Source organism: Oncorhynchus clarkii, chromosome 24 (assembly GCF_045791955.1).
Source record: "Oncorhynchus clarkii lewisi isolate Uvic-CL-2024 chromosome 24, UVic_Ocla_1.0, whole genome shotgun sequence".
In the NCBI taxonomy this organism is placed as follows: Eukaryota; Metazoa; Chordata; class Actinopteri; order Salmoniformes; family Salmonidae; genus Oncorhynchus; species Oncorhynchus clarkii.
Window position 1 is genome coordinate 4,877,414 of NC_092170.1, and position 18,403 is coordinate 4,895,816.

General features: G+C 43.4%; 1 protein-coding gene across 4 annotated transcripts in view; it reads right to left on the reverse strand.

Moving 5' to 3' along the window:
* LOC139383193 (protein phosphatase 1 regulatory subunit 37-like) overlaps positions 1 to 18,403 on the reverse strand; it is a 58,192-nt gene that overhangs the window by 26,383 nt on the left and 13,406 nt on the right. For all 4 annotated transcript variants that reach the window (XM_071127636.1, XM_071127634.1, XM_071127637.1 and 1 more), the window contains exon 2: positions 2,743 to 2,840. In XM_071127636.1, the coding sequence (XP_070983737.1) occupies positions 2,743 to 2,840 (98 nt within the window). The remainder of the gene's footprint in view (positions 1 to 2,742; positions 2,841 to 18,403) is intronic.

The following is an 18,403-nucleotide window of genomic DNA, read 5'->3' on the forward strand; positions in this document are numbered from 1 at the left end:
TGGATGGGTGGCCAGAGTTCTGGGGTGGGTCTTGAAGAGTAAGCACTTCCGTAAATACTCACTCAAACTTTCTAATGATACGGCACAGCAGACAGAGACATGCTGGAGTGCAGGGGTGGCTGGGCAGGTAACCGTGGCAACTTACAGTAGGAGGTTCACACACTCCCCCTCCCCCTCTTATGCTACTTATGGCTGTGCCACGGTCTTGCTCTTAATTTCCATCCATCAATACATTACTAATTCCATCTGTGATTGCTCTCTTTACAAGCAAATATCATGGTCTCAATGCTGCATTGGTTGACCTCTCACATGAACGGAAAGGAAAAAGACTACTGGACAATATAATTACAGCAATAAGCCAAGTACAAACTGGCAAGGTCCGTGTCATAATCGGTTATCCAATCATGAGCCCTCCCCCTGTTCTGCCCTTCACAGGTTTCCCCATTCATTGCTGTTCTGTCGCCAAGACGAAGGGAAGTCTCTGCATAACAGGCTTTCGACTGAACGAACCCAAACAATGCCCACTCACGCATTAACAAGTTCGAGGCACCGGTGTGTGTGTGTGTGTGTGTGTGTGTGTATGTATGCATGTATACTGCTCAAAAAAATAAAGGGAACACTAAAATAACACATCCTAGATCTGAATGAATTAAATATTCTTATTAAATACTTTTTTCTTTACATAGTTGAATGTGCTGACAAAATCACACAAAAATGATCAGTGGAAATCAAATTTATCAACCCATGGAGGTCTGGATTTGGAGTCACACTCAAAATTAAAGTGGAAAACCACACTACAGGCTGATCCAACTTTGATGTAATGTCCTTAAAACAAGTCAAAATGAGGCTCAGTAGTGTGTGTGGCCTCCACGTGCCTGTATGACCTCCCTACAACGCCTGGGCATGTTCCTGATGAGGTGGCGGATGGTCTCCTGAGGGATCTCCTCCCAGACCTGGACAGTCTGTGGTGCAATGTGGCGTTGGTGGATGGAGCGAGACATGATGTCCCAGATGTGCTCAATTGGATTCAGGTCTGGGAAACGGGCGGGCCAGTCCATAGCATCAATGCCTTCCACTTGCAGGAACTGCTGACACACTCCAGCCACATGAGGTCTAGCATTGTCTTGCATTAGGAGGAACCCAGGGCCAACCGCACCAGCATATGGTCTCACAAGGGGTCTGAGGATCTCATCTTGGTACCTAATGGCAGCCAGGCTACCTCTGGCGAGCACATGGAGGGCTGTCCGGCCCCCCAAAGAAATGCCACCCCACACCATGACTGACCCACCGCTAAACCGGTCGTGCTGGAGGATGTTGCAGGCAGCAGAACGTTCTCCACGGCGTCTCCATACTCTGTCACGTCTGTCACATGTGCTCAGTGTGAACCTGCTTTCATCTGTGAAGAGCACAGGGCGCCAGTGGCGAATTTGCCAATCTTGGTGTTCTCTGGCAAATGCCAAACGTTCTGCACGGTGTTGGACTGTAAGTACAACCCCCACCTGTGGACGTCGGGCCCTCATACCACCCTCATGGAGTCTGTTTCTGATCGTTTGAGCAGACACATGCACATTTGTGGCCTGCTGGAGGTCATTTTGCAGGGCTCTGGCAGTGCTCCTCCTGCTCTTCCTTGCACAAAGTCGGAGGTAGCGGTCCTGCTGCTGGGTTGTTGCCCTCCTACGGCCTCCTCCACGTCTCCAGATGTACTGGCCTGTCTCCTGGTAGCGCCTCCATGCTCTGGACACTACACTGACAGACACAGCAAACCTTCTTGCCATAGCTCGCATTGATGTGCCATCCTGGGTGAGCTGCACTACCTGAGCCACTTGTGTGGGTTGTGGACTCCGTCTCATGCTACCACTAGAGTGAAAGCACCGCCAGCATTCAAAAGTGACCAAAACATCAGCCAGGAAACATAGGAACTGAGAAGTGCTCTGTGGTCACCACCTGCAGAACTACTCCTTTATTGGGGGGTGTCTTGCTAATTGCCTATAATTTCCACCTGTTGTCTATTCCATTTGCACAACAGCATGTGAAATTTATTGTCAGTGTTGCTTCCTAAGTGGACAGTTTGATTTCACAGAAGTGTGATTGACTTTGTTACATTGTGTTGTTTAAGTGTTCCCTTTATTATTTTAAGCAGTATATGTGTGTGTGTGTATATATATATATATATATATATATATATATATATATATATATATATATATATATATATATATATATATATATATATATATATATATATATATATATATATATATATATATATTTTTGTTCTTTTTTTTTTTAAACAGTAGAGGCATTCCCTAGCAGATCTCAGGAACTGCTTATTCTTAGGGATTAGAGCACACATGACCTTGCAAACAGAAAAACAAACATCAACAAACAAGAAAGACACAGCACATAAACCCCCCTGCTGCTGTCAGCAAAGCCCAGCTAGCAACATGACAATCCCCATGGTGGGTGTGAGTGAGCTGCCCCAGCAGGGTGGTTTGAGATTGAGATGTTTGATTGTGTGCCAGGAGTGATGAGGGGTGAGAGGGTTCCACTGGTACCAGATTTCGATGAGGTGGTGATGGAGTTGGGGATTTAAAGTCCAGATGTAGGCCTAATCTAGCTCTACGACAAGACTCTAAAGCCTGAATGATGCCCGGTGTTTCAGTGCTGTTATTAGGCTACTGAAGTAGTGACATGGAGAATTATTTTTCTATCTATATCTGTGCGCGTTTCATTCAGGTTTACCTGCATCTGTTTGAGCACTTTGGGGATGAGTTTACAGTTGAGTTTCACGCAGGCCTGTCTGTAGGCAGCGAGAATCTCATCCACCGTCACATTCTGGGCTGAAAAACAAGAGTCAGAGCAACAAGGTGAGACATGATTACACACACACACACACACACCACACACACACACACACGTGGCCTGTTGATGACATTAGTTTGCATCAGACATTATAGCACAGTACGATTGACAACACAATGACATAACACTCCAATTTTCTAGTTATGTTCTCACCTCTTTATAAAACATTTGCAGCAAGTGAGTTAAAACAGTTCAAAAAAATGCAGTGATTTCACACATTGGCTGAGTGAGTCATAAACAAGTGGCATTTTGAGACAGTAAGTATATGGGATTTGCCATCTCCTTAACAAATGGACAAGGAACAAAGCCAATCGGATCCACTCTCTATAAAATGGCTGGTGTCAGTGTTCAGACTGCGTCGGACTCATCAGTGGAGAGAGGGGCACAACATGGAGACTCCCGCAGAACGAGGGAGAGTACGGTGTGTTGTTTTGGAACCTTTTGAAAGTCTATTGAAACGTTTCTTAATAACTAGCTACCTTTTGTTTTTGGATCCCGCGATGTGGTTAGCATCAGTAGGTGGGACTGCTACTATCTGTCCTCGATCCTGCCGACCAAGGCTGGGTCTGAGGAGCTGTTTGGCGTAGCAACTAGCCTAGCTGCTAACTAGCTAGCAGGGTTTTCTTGAGGGCTTGAACGCAGCCCACAATGTGGTTCGCTATTGTGGCTGGGACCGCAGATATTCCTGAGCTTGTGGCTGTCTAGATCCCTGCTGTTTATTGTTTTTAATCTTCCCTGTGACATGCCCTGTCTGGAACTGCGTAGAGTAACAGCATAACAAAGTTTGCTACAACGACAAAAGCTAAAGCCGGCTGGAGTACCGTTGAGGAGAGTGGCGTCGCTCAATCAGAAAAACAAAAAGAGTTCTACAAGCAGTTGTTACAACAAGAAAATAACTTCAAGTCCTGTGTCCAAATACTGGTGCAGTCAACTTATAAAATAATGGACGACCTGACCAGAGGTCCAGAACCTGAAGTTTGCAGTTCTTCAGGGTCAGCTCGATGAGTATAAACAGGATAACGGCAAGTTGGGACAGCAATCTGTAAGTCATTGAGAGAGGACATCAGTACTGTATGTGAATCCATGATAACAGTAACATAGGGACAATCAAGGCAGAACATGGTTGTGGACAGAATTGCAGAATCTCCACGAGACCTGGACGGAGTCTGAGGACAAAGTGAGGGAAATTATCTCGAAGAAACAGATGATGGACCACAGGAAGATTGAAGTGGAGCGCGCAAAGGGAACTGGAAAACACACCACCGGCCCAGGTGACAGGCCCAGGGCGATAGTGGTAAAGTTCCAGAGGTTCAAGGACAAGGTAGCTGTTCTGGAAAGAGCCAAGAACTTGACAGGAACATTTATCTTCCTCAACGAGGACTATGCGGACGCTGTGCGCCAGAAGAGGAAATAACTGGGGACATTGCTTATATCCACTATGACAGGCTCATTGTCCACCCTCCCAAAAGCCTGGAAGGAATGAGAGAGACAAGCCTATTGGTTCATAGCTTCAACCTCACAGCACACGCACACATATATCCCTGTAATGCTTAGAGAATATATTATGTCAAGTGTTATTGGCACATCTAAAGCCTTTTCTTTTGGGGTGTTGGTATAGGCCACCAAGTGCTAACAGTCAGTATCTAAATAATGCTTCTGAAATGCGATGTAAATAGAATATAGAATAAACATGAATATTGCCTGGTTTTCATCAAGCTGTCCGCTCAAGAGGAAGCTTTTCACTGTAACCAGTGCCTGTAATCTGGATCAGGTTATTAATCAACCTACCAGGGTGTTTAAAAACACGACAGGAACAAGATCATCCACATGTATTAATCACATTTTCACTAATACTGTAGAACTTGAATCTAAAGTTGTATCTGTACCCACTGGATGCAGTGATCACAATATAGTGGCTATATCCAGGAAAGCCGAAGTTCTGAAAACTGGGCCTAAAATAGTGTATGAGAGATCATACAAAACATTTATGTGGATAATGTTGAAAATATTTGTTGATCTGATGTGATTAATAAGGAGCATCCAGATGCTGCACTTGATGAATTTATGAAATTGCTTCTTCCAATTATTTATAAACATGCACCTGTTAAGAAACAGATTTCCTAGCCACAGTGCTTCTACACCTGCATTGCTTGCTGTTTGGGGTTTAAGGCTAGGTTTCTGTACAGCACTGAGATATCAGCTTATGTAAGAAGGGCTATATAAATACATTTGATTGATTGATTGATTGATTGATGGTAAATGGTAGAAAGACAAATTCAAATCCATCTTTCATCGAATCAGATGGCTTATTCATTACAAAACCATTTGATGTTGCCTATTATTTAAATTGATTCCTTCATTGGCAACTTAGGCAGGAAGTGCAGACAACGAACAGTGAGCCATCATACATATGCATAAAAAAAAGTATTAATGAAAGAAAAGTATTGCAAGTTGGAATTTTGTAAAGTTAGTGTGGGAGAGGTAGAAAAATTATTGTTATCGCTCAATAATGACAAACATCCTGGCATTGAAAACTTAGATGGAAAGCTACTGAGGATGGTAGCTGACTCTATAGCCACTCCTATCTGTCATGTCTTTAATCTTAGCTTAGAGGAAAGTCTTTGTCCTCAGGCCGGAGGGAACTCAAAGTCATTCCACTACCCAAGAGTGTTAGAACCAGTAGAGGCTGCTTTAACAGCAGACCAATCAGCTTGCTGCCAGCTCTTATCAAAACAATGTTATTTCTCTGTAAACAAATTAACAGACTTCCAGCATGCTTAAGTCCTCAACATGTACTGCACTGACACAAACTACTGATGATTGGTTGAAATCAATTGAAAATAAAAGCCTTTGACATTATTGACGATAGCCTGCTGTTGTGAAAATGTATGTGTTATGGCTTTTCAACATCTGCCATATCAGAGCTATCTATATAATAGAACTCAAAGGGTTTTCCTAAATGGAAGCTTCTTTAATGTCAAACATGCAAAGTGTGGTGTACCTCAGGGCAGCTCTCTATGCCCTCTACTCTTTTCTATATTTACCATTGACATCAAACAAACCATGTGTTTCCATGTAACTGATGACTCAACTATATATGCATCAGCAACCACAGCTAATGAAGTCACTGAAACCCTTAAAGAGTTGAAGTCTGTTTTGGAATGTCAACTCATAATAAACTGATCCTGAACATATAAAACTAAGAGCATTGTATTTGGTACAAATCATTCCCTACGATCTAGACCTCCGCAGAATCTAGTAATGAATGGTGTGGCTGTTGAACAAGTTGAGGATACTAAATGAATTGGTGTTACCTTAGATTATAAACTGTCATGGTCAAAACATATAGATTCAATGGTAATAAAGAGAAGTTCTGCTTTTATGACACTGCACTTACAAAAGCATGTCATGCAGGCTCTAGTTTGGTCTTATCTTGATTATTGTCCACTCGTGTGGTCGAGTGCTGCAAGGAAAGACCTTCCCCAGAACACAGCGGCACGTCTTGCTCTTCATTGTAATCAGAGGGCTAATATAAATACTATGCATACCAGTCTCTCTTGCCTAAGAGTTGAGGAGAGACTGTTTCTTATAAAAAGTAGTGATGCAGTCAATGTGAAATTCTAAATTGCATAGTCAATTTACACACAGCTGACTGACACACACACTTACCCCCCAGATAAGCCACCAGAGACCTTTTCAGTCACCAAATCCAGAACAAATTCAAGAAAGCGTACAGTATTACATAGAACAATTATTGTATGGAATTTCCATCTCATATTGCTCAAATGAACAATAAAACTGGTTAAAAAAAAACAACAGATAAAGCAACACCCCACTAGGCTACATGGGGCGGCAGGTAGTCTAGAGTTGGACTAGTAACCGAAAGGTTGCAAGATCAAATTCCCAAGCTGACAAGGTAAAAATATGTCATTCTGCCCCTGAACAAGGCAGTTAACCCACTGTTCCTAGGCCGTCATTGAAAATAAGAATGTGTTAAGTGACTTGCCTAGTTAAATAAAGGGAAAAAAATAAGCCACTCACACCCCTGGACTTTTTCCACATTTCATTAATTAAGACAGCATACATGCACACAAACTAAGTTTCATTTTTAAATTAATTTTTTATTTTACCTTTATTTAACTAGGCAAGTCAGTTAAGAACAAATTCTTATTTTCAATGACGGCCTAGGAACAGTGGGTTAACTGCCTGTTCAGGGGCAGAACGGCAGATTGGTACCTTGTCAGCTCAGGGATTTGAACTTGCAACTTACAGTTACTAGCCCAACTCTCTAACCACTAGGCTACCCTGCCGCCCCATTTTTAAATTAATGTAGTTCTGTCCTTTATCAATGAATGTTCTGTTTCACGTTTTGTGTGGACCCCAGCAAGAGTAACTGCTGCTTTTGCAACTGCTAATGGGGATCCTAATAAAATACCAAATACCCCTCAAGGTGCCTCTGTACTGCAGATTTCTAAAGAGTCCACCGTGTGTGTGAGACCGACTGCCACCCAATACCATCTCGCTCAGAGCTAACTCGTCAGATGACTGGGGTGCAGATTTATCCCCATTGTTTCAGCTCAGAGAGACTAATGAGAGAAATGCAGACAACGGGACAGGGGTAGAGGTGGGTGCGCGCACACACACACACAGCATAAAAGGTCTGATATTTTGTGCTGCCATCAGTAGTTTGGCAACTTACACTAAAGTGAGACAAATTGCCTCCTCTCTTCGCTTCCTCCCTCTCCTTTCTTCCCTTCCCCTCTCCTTTCTTCCCTTCCCCTCTCCTTTCTTCCCCACCCTTCATTTGACTTCTGCCTCTTCCTTCTAACCCAGCCCCACTCCTGAGTGACAGGCCAGTCATCCCTAGCCCGGGTGCCAGTCAGTCTCGTGCCAACTCCAAATGGAATTTATGTTTAGCTTGCCAATGAATCACGCAAAAGCACAAAACAGACACGGGACCAGGCTAAGGATTGTCTAAGGCAGTGAACGTTGAAGATAAAAAATGCAATGCATACAGACTCCGCGCGATTTGACTCCATACAGTATGGTTCAACCCCAGACATTCAGGCGCTGCATGGGCATTTTCGTAGTGTGGGATCTTAACACATCAAGTTTTTTTTATATGAATCCACAACAAAGATAACACTGTGTCCTAGTGGCTTCTAGGAAACCTGAGGCTTTAGTAATTCTAACCCATTCAAAGTCAAGTGACAATGTAATAATAGCAATGAGTCGCCAGGGAATATCCCACAATTAGGCTTACTGGGTCGACATGTGTGTGCTTAAGAGAGAGAGATCATGTGTGCGAACATGTTAGTGTGTGTGTGTCCATATGCACAAGGTGTAGGCCTGTGTGTGTGTGGGTGTGTAACAGATGTTAGTCTGTACAGTGCACAGCGCGAGAATGAGAGGGTGTGTGTGTGTGTGTGTGTGTAAGTGATCTGCTAGTGGGAGTCACATACTGTGGCTTTGTCTGTCTGCAGTAGAGACAACTATTCAGTGTTCCCCAACACACACACACACACACGACTGTCTGATCTCCTCCAATCACAGCCCAAATAACTCATGACCAGAGAGCACCACCGGACAACAACAGTGTGTGTGACAGAGATAGAAACCCACCTTATAGTTCAGGTGTTAGCTTCCCTCGAAAGCATGTAATCAAAACAGATAGTCAATTTCCAAACACCTATAACCCACAGTCCTCTTCCTGTGCCAATTCTAATGACCTGCAACTGCAGGCAGATAGAAGCAGGCCATGGCAGCAGAACTAAAGCTCTCCTGCAGGCCAGACAGGCCCAGCCAGGGATCAGTACCATGAGGCTCTGCCAGCCTTCAGACCCAGAATGAAAGAACAGCCTGGCAGGCTGCTCTAAAGAGCCCTGGAAAGCACATAAACAGAGCTGCGCTGCCTATGCAACACACCTACCGCTCAATCACACACACTGAGCAAAAGGTTCAGGGCATCAGGTGTTAGGCCTAGGACTGATGAGGATACGGCAGAGCGGACAACAGAGGGACAAGGCTTTAAAAAGCGGTCAAAAACAAAATGTGTCTGAAGAGAGGGCGAGTGAGTGCATTGTGTGTGTGACAGAGCAAGAAAGAAAGAGTGTAGGCTACGTGCGTGTGCACCCAGACCTGTTGATCCAGGAGAGGCTGGATTGTATTAGAACCACCTGGCTGGACATCCAGGGCAGGCAGCAACTCAATAATCACCCGTCTCTAAATACAACACAAAAGTCTCTTGTGAGATCTCCTCAAACTAACAGAGCTCGAGCATCTTCCCTTCCAACCAAATCTCTAGAAGCAGATTGTGAAATGACTGTCACGATCCCTCCCCCTCAAATTAAGACCATTCTTTTGCCATCAACGTCACACCCAAAAACACATTCAACCTCAACATAGAACATATCGCTTCCATTCTAGAAAGTGAAGCCTAAGTGAGACAAACTGAGGTACATGTCAGCTCATGTCAACACTCTCTGTGTGTGTGTGTGTCCTTGGATAAGAATTTGGTCTAGCTTGCAGTGTTGTTGTAGAGCAAGAGTGAGCGTAAACACTTTCCGGAGGGGGGGGGGGGGGGGGTAGAGAGACGTGAGGCGCAGGAAGAGAGCATCATTCCCACAGCCCAGAGGTGGAGAAACTCCGCTGGTTCTCACAGCATGCACACACATACAACATTCTGGAATATTCATGATCACCTTGTTACCTACTCTCAGTACAGTAGAGCGCTAGGACTCAGCAAGTAAGAAACTAGAGTTGGAATGGGAGAGTGTTCCGTTGAGAGGCCAGGGGCCACACTGTGTACCATATAGATGCCTGGCCAGGTACAGCTCAAGGTCAACAGAAGCAGGGAAAGACTTGCAATACAAGCTACAGGGCCATAAAGTCTGGGCTGCTCCCCTCCCCCAGTAATCTGTGGGTTTTACTGCAACAGCACTGAGCACTAATTCACCTTTAAGCACCACAAACCCTACTGTATGGAGGGGGGGGCTGTATCACCCAATCCCTGGGTCTAAACTAGACTCCTAAAACCAACATACAGTTTGAAAGGAGAGATGCTGTCTGTCTGAGCTCTGAGGACAAGCCAAACGCACCCTTTTATCTCTCCTTAAATGACAAAAATTTGCAGGCAGCAGGCACAAACCAACACGTACTGTCACTAGGATTATCTATTGCCGACATCAATAACTTGTTTGTACGGCACCTGGCTGCACAAAAACCTTTGGGGTTCGTTCACACTGTTGTGAAATAACAAAAGAAATTGGATGACAATCGATTGTCTTTCGCATTCCTTTTCTTTGTTTGGCAGATTTGGGTTTATTTAAATATATCCCATCAGGAACAATGTAGCCTAAACCCTTCACCACAAATGCAGGTATTTGAGCCATTGAACCATATTTTATGAGTTCAAGCAAATGTTCAACAGACGGTCCCTAATTGGGCTACACGTTATAAACAATGACAGAATTCACCTCAGTGGTGAGCTGGAGGCCAGGCGAGAGAACCTGTACAGTCTGGGGCTGCTATGCGATTACAACACTACTGCAGGTATTGGCCAGCCTTCATTAAGCCGCCATGGAATGCACAAGTTCTCAAGTGCTGCTGCAGAGCCTCCGCTCCCAGCTCCTGAGCTTAGCTTGCTGATTCCTAATCAAATCGGGCCGACAACACGAAAAATTAACACTAGAAAAGCCTGGCCTTGAGGGACCCCACGAGCTATTGACAAATATTTTGGACGTCAACGCGAACAGTCTTTAAAAAAATATATACATCTCATATATGCTATTGTAAAAATAATCATTTGGTTGTGTTTACTAAGCTCTTAGGTAACAGGATATGAAAGAAAAACTAATAAATGCCATTAGAAATCAGTTATGTACAGTGCCTTCAGAAAGTATTCACACCCCTTGACTTTTTCCACATTTCATTGTTATGAATGGAATGACAATGGATTATTTTTGTAATTTTTTTTAAAGGTTCATGAAAAATAAAACACTAATATATTTTAATTAGATAAGTAAACAACCTCCCCGTGTCAATACATCACAATCACATTTGGCAGCAATTACAGCTGTGAGTCTTTCTGGGGAAAGTCTAAGAGCTTTGCACACCTGGGCCCTCATTTATCAATCATGCGTTGGCACGAATCTGTGCGTATACCATGCTTGTAATCATTTCCACTCGAGGTGTGAGATTTATCAATATGAACACATTTGCTTGAGAGTGAGCGTAACTTTATGCACAGCTATGACCATGAGTATGCAGTGCCAAGTGGTGGAATAAGGGAACTTGCTTGTCAAGGTGTGGAATGGGGAAAATATGTTGAACATCTGTGAAATTGAGAGTAATAAATCATTTTTTCGATTTAACAAGAAGTTTTTCATTTGCTGTATTGGACTTGTTAATGGATGAAAGTTACTTATTTCTAAAAAAATAGTTTTGAATTTTACGCGCGCTGCCTTTTCAGCGGAATGTTGTCGAGGGGTTCCGCTAGCATTCCGCTAGCCTGCCCTAGAAAGGTTAATTGTGAATTCATGGAACATATATCATATGATTGGACCACATCAGTGCATATAAAGTATAGTAATTTGTTGAATTAGTCACGTGTGAAAGTGAAACTACTCTTGAAATACTATAAAAATCGAATGAGATGGCTGATCTTGCTCTGTTGGATGATTTGGCACATTGTGCATTTAGCAGAGAGCGTGTTTCTAGAGAGAGGTGGAACTTTTTTGCAGAAAGCACAGATCGGTTTTGGGAAACGATATCTGATGAGCCAACCTTAAGATTTTTGCGAGGATGAAAGACCTACTTCAGAAAGGCAAACATGCCATTCCGGTGCTATCCACCCTTGGGTGTTTGGCAACATGCAGTTCTCAGCTGGAATCTCTCAGCCCCCAATGAGCCAATGTTTTGGAGGCAATCAAAAGCAAAAAGAACAGTAACATAAAAAAAAGTATACACCATCGCAAGAGGGCTTTCTTTGCCATCAATGGGTTCACAAATACAAACGGACCAATAGACTGCACCCACATCGCCATAAAAGCACCAACCCAAAATGAGTTACCATGTGAACAGAACAGGCTTCCACAATGTGAAAGTGACAGGTTATGTGATGCGCAAAAGATGCTGCTGAATGTGCTGGCAAGGTGGCCCGGTGGAACGCACGACTCGTTCATTCTGCAGAACAGCAATGTTGGCCTTTACGCCTCCAGGAGGGAGCTGTTGAGGATGGATGGTTTATGGTCCTCAATAAAAAATGTTTTACTGGTCAAGCCACAACTGAGCGAGTCAAAGAAAACATTTTGGCTGTACTCGTCTCATCCTCTGACAATAGCACCTCTATTTCAGTCGCTGAAAAGTGATTTTTTTCTACACTTTTTTGTTTGCGCCGTAGTCTCTCTCACGGTAGGGCGTTTTATATTCCCCATGAGTTTTAAAGGGATCATTTTGAAATGCAAATAGCCATGGTCGTGCACGATCACCGAGGCTGAGAACCATTGGTATTTATCGATGGTTCTCTCCTACCAGTGTACGTATGACTCTCGTGGGATTGTTTGATAAATCACGCTTTTTCTGTGCGTACGAACATACTAGATCGCACGTAGTATTTTACAATAGTTTATATACACTATTGATAAATGCCCATTCATTTTTAAACTGCCAAGTTGTTTTTGAATCTGCCAGATTCCAGCCTTGCTGAAGCAGCCCCAGATCATCACCGCCAAATGTCACAGTGGTTGCAAGACACTGTCTTGTAAGCCTCTCCAGGTCTCGCAAATTGAAATGTGGTGGAGGATAGGTGATGATCTGGGGGTGCTTCATCAAGGCTGGAATCAGGCAGATTTGTCTTTGTGAAAGACCTGTGAATCAAGCCACGTACAATGTTGCCCTGGAAGAAAACTTGCTTCCGTCTGCTCTGACAATGTTCCCCAACTCTGAGGATTGGTTTTTCCAGCAGGACAGTGCTGCATGCCTCACAGCCAGGTCAATCAAGGTGTGGATGGAGGACCACCAGATCAATCTCCAGACCTGAACCCCATTGAAAACCTCTGAAATGTGATCAAGAGGAAGATGGATGGTCACAAGCCAGCAAACAAAGCCGAGCTGCTTGAATTTTTGCACCAGGAGTGGCGTAAAAATCACCCAACATCAATATGAAAAGACTGATGGAGAGCATGCCAAGAAGCATGAACGCTGTGATTGAAAAATCAGGGTTACTCCACCAAATACTGATTTCTGAACTCTTCCTAAGTTAAAACATTAGTATTGTGTTGTTTAAAAATTAATATGAACTTATTTTCGATGCATTATTCGAGGTCTGACAACATTGGATCTTCATTGTTATTTTGACCAGTTGTCATTTTCTGCAAATAAATGCTCTAAATGACAATATTTTTATTTGGAATTTAGTATAAATGTTGTCAGTAGTTTATAGAATGAAACAGAAATGTTCATTTTACCCAAACACATAACTATAAATAGTAAAACCAGCGAAACTGGTAATTTTGCAGGGGTCTCTTCATTTTTCCAGAGCTGTATTTTTCTGAACAGTCTTTTCACTATGTCAGTTAGGTTAGTATTGTGGAGTAACTAGTGTTATTCCATCCTCAGTTCTCCTTTAAAAACAGCCATTAAACTCTAAAACTGTTTTAAAAAGTCACCATTGGCCTCATGGTAAAATCCCTCAGTGGTTTACTTCCTCTCCAACAACTGAGTTTGTTGATATAAACATCCAAAGTGTAATGAATAACTTCACCATGCTCAAAGGGATATTCAATGTTAGCTTTTTTATTTTTACCCATCTACCAATAGGTACCCATCATTGGTAGGCATTTGAAAACCTCCCTGGTCTTTGTGGAAGAATTTGAAATTCACTGTTCAACTGAGGCACCTTACAGATAATTGTATGTGTTGGGTACAGGGATGAGGTAGTCATTCAAAAAGTATGTTAAAACACTTATTGCACACAGTGATTCCATGCAACTTAAATGAGTTAAGCACATTTTTACTCCTGAACTTATTTAGGCTTGCCATAACAAAAGGGGTTGAATACTGATTGACTCAAGATATTTTAATTGTCATTTTTAATTCATTTGTAAAATTTTCTAAAAACATAATTCCATTTTGACATTATGGGGTATTGTGTGTAGGCCAGTGACAAAACAAATCACAATTGAATCCATTTAAAATTCAGGCTATAACACAACAAAATGTGGAAAAAGTCAAGGGGTGTGAATACTTCCTGAAGGCACTGTACACCATCAGAGACATTGCACCATCACTACACTGTCCCTCCGGCAACACACTGTAGGCCTATATGGCAGTGTACAGAGGTGAATGAGAGAAACATTATTAGGGGAACAAGGGAGGATGGGAGTAATAAAAAACGGTATTGGCCACTGCATCATGGAGAGGACAGGACTGAACGAGAGTCAGTGAGGCAGGTAAGGCAGAAAGAGATGATAGGGAAGGAGGGAACGAAGGAACGAAGGAACGAAGGATGGGAGTAAAGAAAAAGACTTGGATGGAGACCGAGGAGCTCTGCTAAACCCTGCTGACAGCACAGAACTCAGCAGAGCGAGCCAAAAGGTGGAAGGAGAACAAAGAGGGTAAGCAGATATGTGGAAGTGAGACAGGGGTGAAGAATGGAGGGAATACAAGCAGGCCACTGAGAAAGAGGGTAGAAGGCAGGCAGTTCTACTGAGGGTGCGGCATAGAATTAGCCTAGTAAGTGTTAGACACTTGGCCCTGATCCCTTTGCACTAGCTAGCCAGGTTGGTAGAACTAGAACAAAAGCACAAGCCAAAAGGGAGTACAGTCTCCTAAGAGTCTTCAACAAGTGCGGGACAATTTGGCTTGGCATATGAAGAGGACTCAAACAATTAGAAGCCATTAAAAAGTGAGCCCTGGTGAAACAGGCAGAACCTGCTCGCTTCTCCTGGGGCCTGAACGGAGAGGAGCAATCCCTATTGAGTTACTAGTCTGGGTAGGGCAGCAGGGAAGGGGCCAGTCTAAATACAATGCTCTGGGCCAGTCTTGGTGGGCATTTTATATTGTGCAGTAGTTATTTACTCAGAAACCTACACCGCCTTCAGAAAGAATTCATACCCCTTGACTTATTCCACATTTTTTCTGTTCAAAAGGCATCGGAAAACCTCTTTGGTCTTTGTGGTTGAATCTGTGCTTGAAATTCACTGCTCAACTGAGAGACCTTACAGAGAATTGTTTGTGTGAGGTACAGAGATGAGGTAGTCAATCAAAAATCTTGAGTGAATCCATGCAACTTTTTATGTGACTTGTTAAGCTACTTTTACTGCTGAACATATTTAGGCTTGCAAAGGGGTTGAATACTTATCAACTCAAGACAGCTTTTATTTTTTTAAATTAATTTTAACAAATGTCAAAATACATAATTCCACTTTGACATTATGGGTTATTGTGTGTAGACCAGTGACAAAATCTCAATTTAATCCATTTTAAATTCAGGCTGTAACAAAATGTCAAGGGGTGTGCATACTTTTTGAAGGCACTGTAACGGTCATTTAAATCAGTCTAAACAAATCTGACCTTTAAGCTGACAGGAATGCCTCCTTTTACCTCTAGATACAGTCTACATTGTGCCACTTGAGATACTGGTTAGAGTCCAGGCTCTGTCGCAGCTGGCCGCGACTGGGAGACCCATGGGGCAGCGCACAATTGGCCCAGGGTCGTCCGGCTTAGGGGAGGGTTTGGCCGGCAGGGATGTCCTTGTCTCATCGTGCACTAAAAGTTTTTTTTTTAATCCATGGCGGGCCAGGCGCAGTGCACGCTGCCAGAGTCGTCAGGTGCACGGTGTTTCCTCCGACACATTGGTGCGGCTGGCTTCCGGGATTAAGGGGGCATTGTGTCAAGAAGCAGTGTGGCTTGGTTGGGTTGTGTTTCGGAGGATGCACGGCTCTCGACCTTCGCCTCTCCCGACTCCGTACGTGAGTTGCAGCGATGATACAAGACAAACTACCAATTGAATACCACAAAATTGGGGAGAAAAGGGGGTAACATTTTTTTTTTTTAAATACATCCTACATCCTATTGAAAATTATAAGTAGTATTAGGAGTATGTTTACGCTACTACTGCTTTGGAGGGGTTTACTACAGCAAATGCAAAACAAGCTAGATGCAGACTTCTTAAATGAATCCAAGTGCAGTCTGACAACTTCTCCCTGTGTGTCAATCTCCCTCTTTTCCTCCTCTCTCGGTCTCTTGTTGACAAGGAACAAAGTGCAAACACACACTCGCCATCAGTGCAGTGCATTTTCCCTTCACCACATTGGCTGGGAGGAGCATAGAGCAGAGTGTGGAGACACTTATCAGTGCTGAGGGGGACTGTCTGGGTTAGAGAGGGAAAGCAGTCAGTGCCATAGAATTTGATTGAGTAGATTAAAAGCAAATGTTCTGTGGTAGGGTGGACCGGCTGTGTCCATGTTTAAACGTTTGTTTATCAACACCTGTAAGAATTCTGTGCCTAGTCTCAGTTTGACATGTGGAGCAATGCTTTTCTATTGCGTGGACAATGACATCTCCTGTAGATTTTAGAGCCATGTCCATTCTACTCATTCTAATTCTATGCTGGGCACGGTGTATGTGAAGGTACTGGGACCAGGTGTCTGCACTAGCTAGAGCATCCAAGTCATCTGCGGACCGCATGTGGGACTGAGACTTCAGAGGATAGGGTTGTCTTCACTTAAAACGGGAGGGAGAAGAAAGGAGGAGAGAGAGTGGGGGCACGACTGAATGCTGCTTTGAAGATAACAGCATATTACTTCTGATGTTCTATGGTAAATAATCTCTTCTGAAACATAACTATGATCTCGGCTGTCAATTAATATTACCGTTCTGCAATGACCGACAAATTAGCATGGAAGAGAAAGCATGAATGTTTGACTAACTTATAGTCAGGGCACAATGGAAAGTGAAAGTCACCTGAGCTAATCAATTGTGGCTGAAGGGTGAACACTGATTGTGACTCAGGGTGTGGATGACATGGTGAGATTGAGACTTGCTGGGCCATGCCAATAGACAAGGTGGTCTAACGATCAGGGTTGACAAAGGATGAAAAGGAGACGAGGAGAAAAAGAGTAGAGCTAGGCACACCTGATGAGGAACTGCACTTGTCACTGAGAAAATCCATGCAACACTGCGGCATGCAACATCACAGGTTCTTTAATAGACACTCCATTTCATTCTGTGACCTGTATCGATCGGCCCCCACATTCAGGGGACTAGGAGGAATAGAAATGGCAAAGCAGCCATTTTGTAAAGTTGAGAGGTCACCAGGACTGGGTGTAGGGTTCAGATGGAATAGACAGGAGGAATGGTCAGTCAGTCAGCCAGCCAGCAGTCGCCCTCTGGACGAGCCTCCAGGAGGGAGGGGGGCCGGGACTGGAACGGACGCCTACTTAACAACTGAGTGTTAAGAGAGTCTAAAATAGCACACCCCCTCTCCCCGGGCCTCATCCCTGCCATTTCACACCACCATGCTGCACAGGGTGGCAGCAGCGTCAGTCACACATGACAGCTGACGCTGGTCACAGGGGGAGAAGAACGCATGGTCCATGCCAGAGAACAGCCTATGCTACAGATCGAGCCATACTGACAGTGCCCTGGATGGATGCCTGCTAGGTGGGGCTGTCCACAACAAAATAAAATCTTGGTCGACCTAGTCGTCTGATCTTTCAACCATTTTCCCCCCCTACATAGACACACCCTGCGTTTCTCCCAAAAAAATCAACTATGTAGGTTACTGAGCTTGTTTGATGCTTTAAGAACACTGTGATTAATGAATGAAGACAAATGATTCAAGAGGGAGCCAGAGATAAAAAAAATAAAAGAAAAAAAAAGAAGAAAAAAAAAGTTCATGACCCTCTGCTGCTGCTGCTGGCCTTCGCAGATTCTGCCGTTAAGCTCCTGAAGTTGCCGGTAATAAGCTAAACCAAGGGTCGGCAACCTTTCCCATTTGGAGTACCAATTTAATTTTACCATTTCTACCGACCTGCATGCCAATTAGGATTTTCATATGAACATTTTCATATGAACATAGACAATATCCTGATAAATAAATATCCTCTAAATCACATGGCTACACACTTGGCCTGTCTGCAAGGAACTTGAAACATTGTATCAACTATTAACTTGGGTCTGGGCTGAAGTGGCCGGGAGTGATTATTGAAAGAGAGCTGGAAAGATTTTTCAAATAGGCTATGTTGAGGAACTATTGACATTCTCAATGGATGTAAAAACAAACCGTTAACTTGCTGTTAGAATCTCCACAGTGGTGGTGAGTTACAACAAATCAGAAATACTATCAGATTCCCAAATGGGCACATTTATAGGCCTACATTTGCGGAGGGCAAGTAGCCTAGGCCTACTTTAACCATAATCAGGTGCGCATCCTCACTCAAGATTGACAGGAGCGCTAACAAACAAAAGACAATTAATAAATGTACAATTCTTAAGTGAAAAAAATAATAATTAAAACTTGTTCCTCACAAAGTGTAAC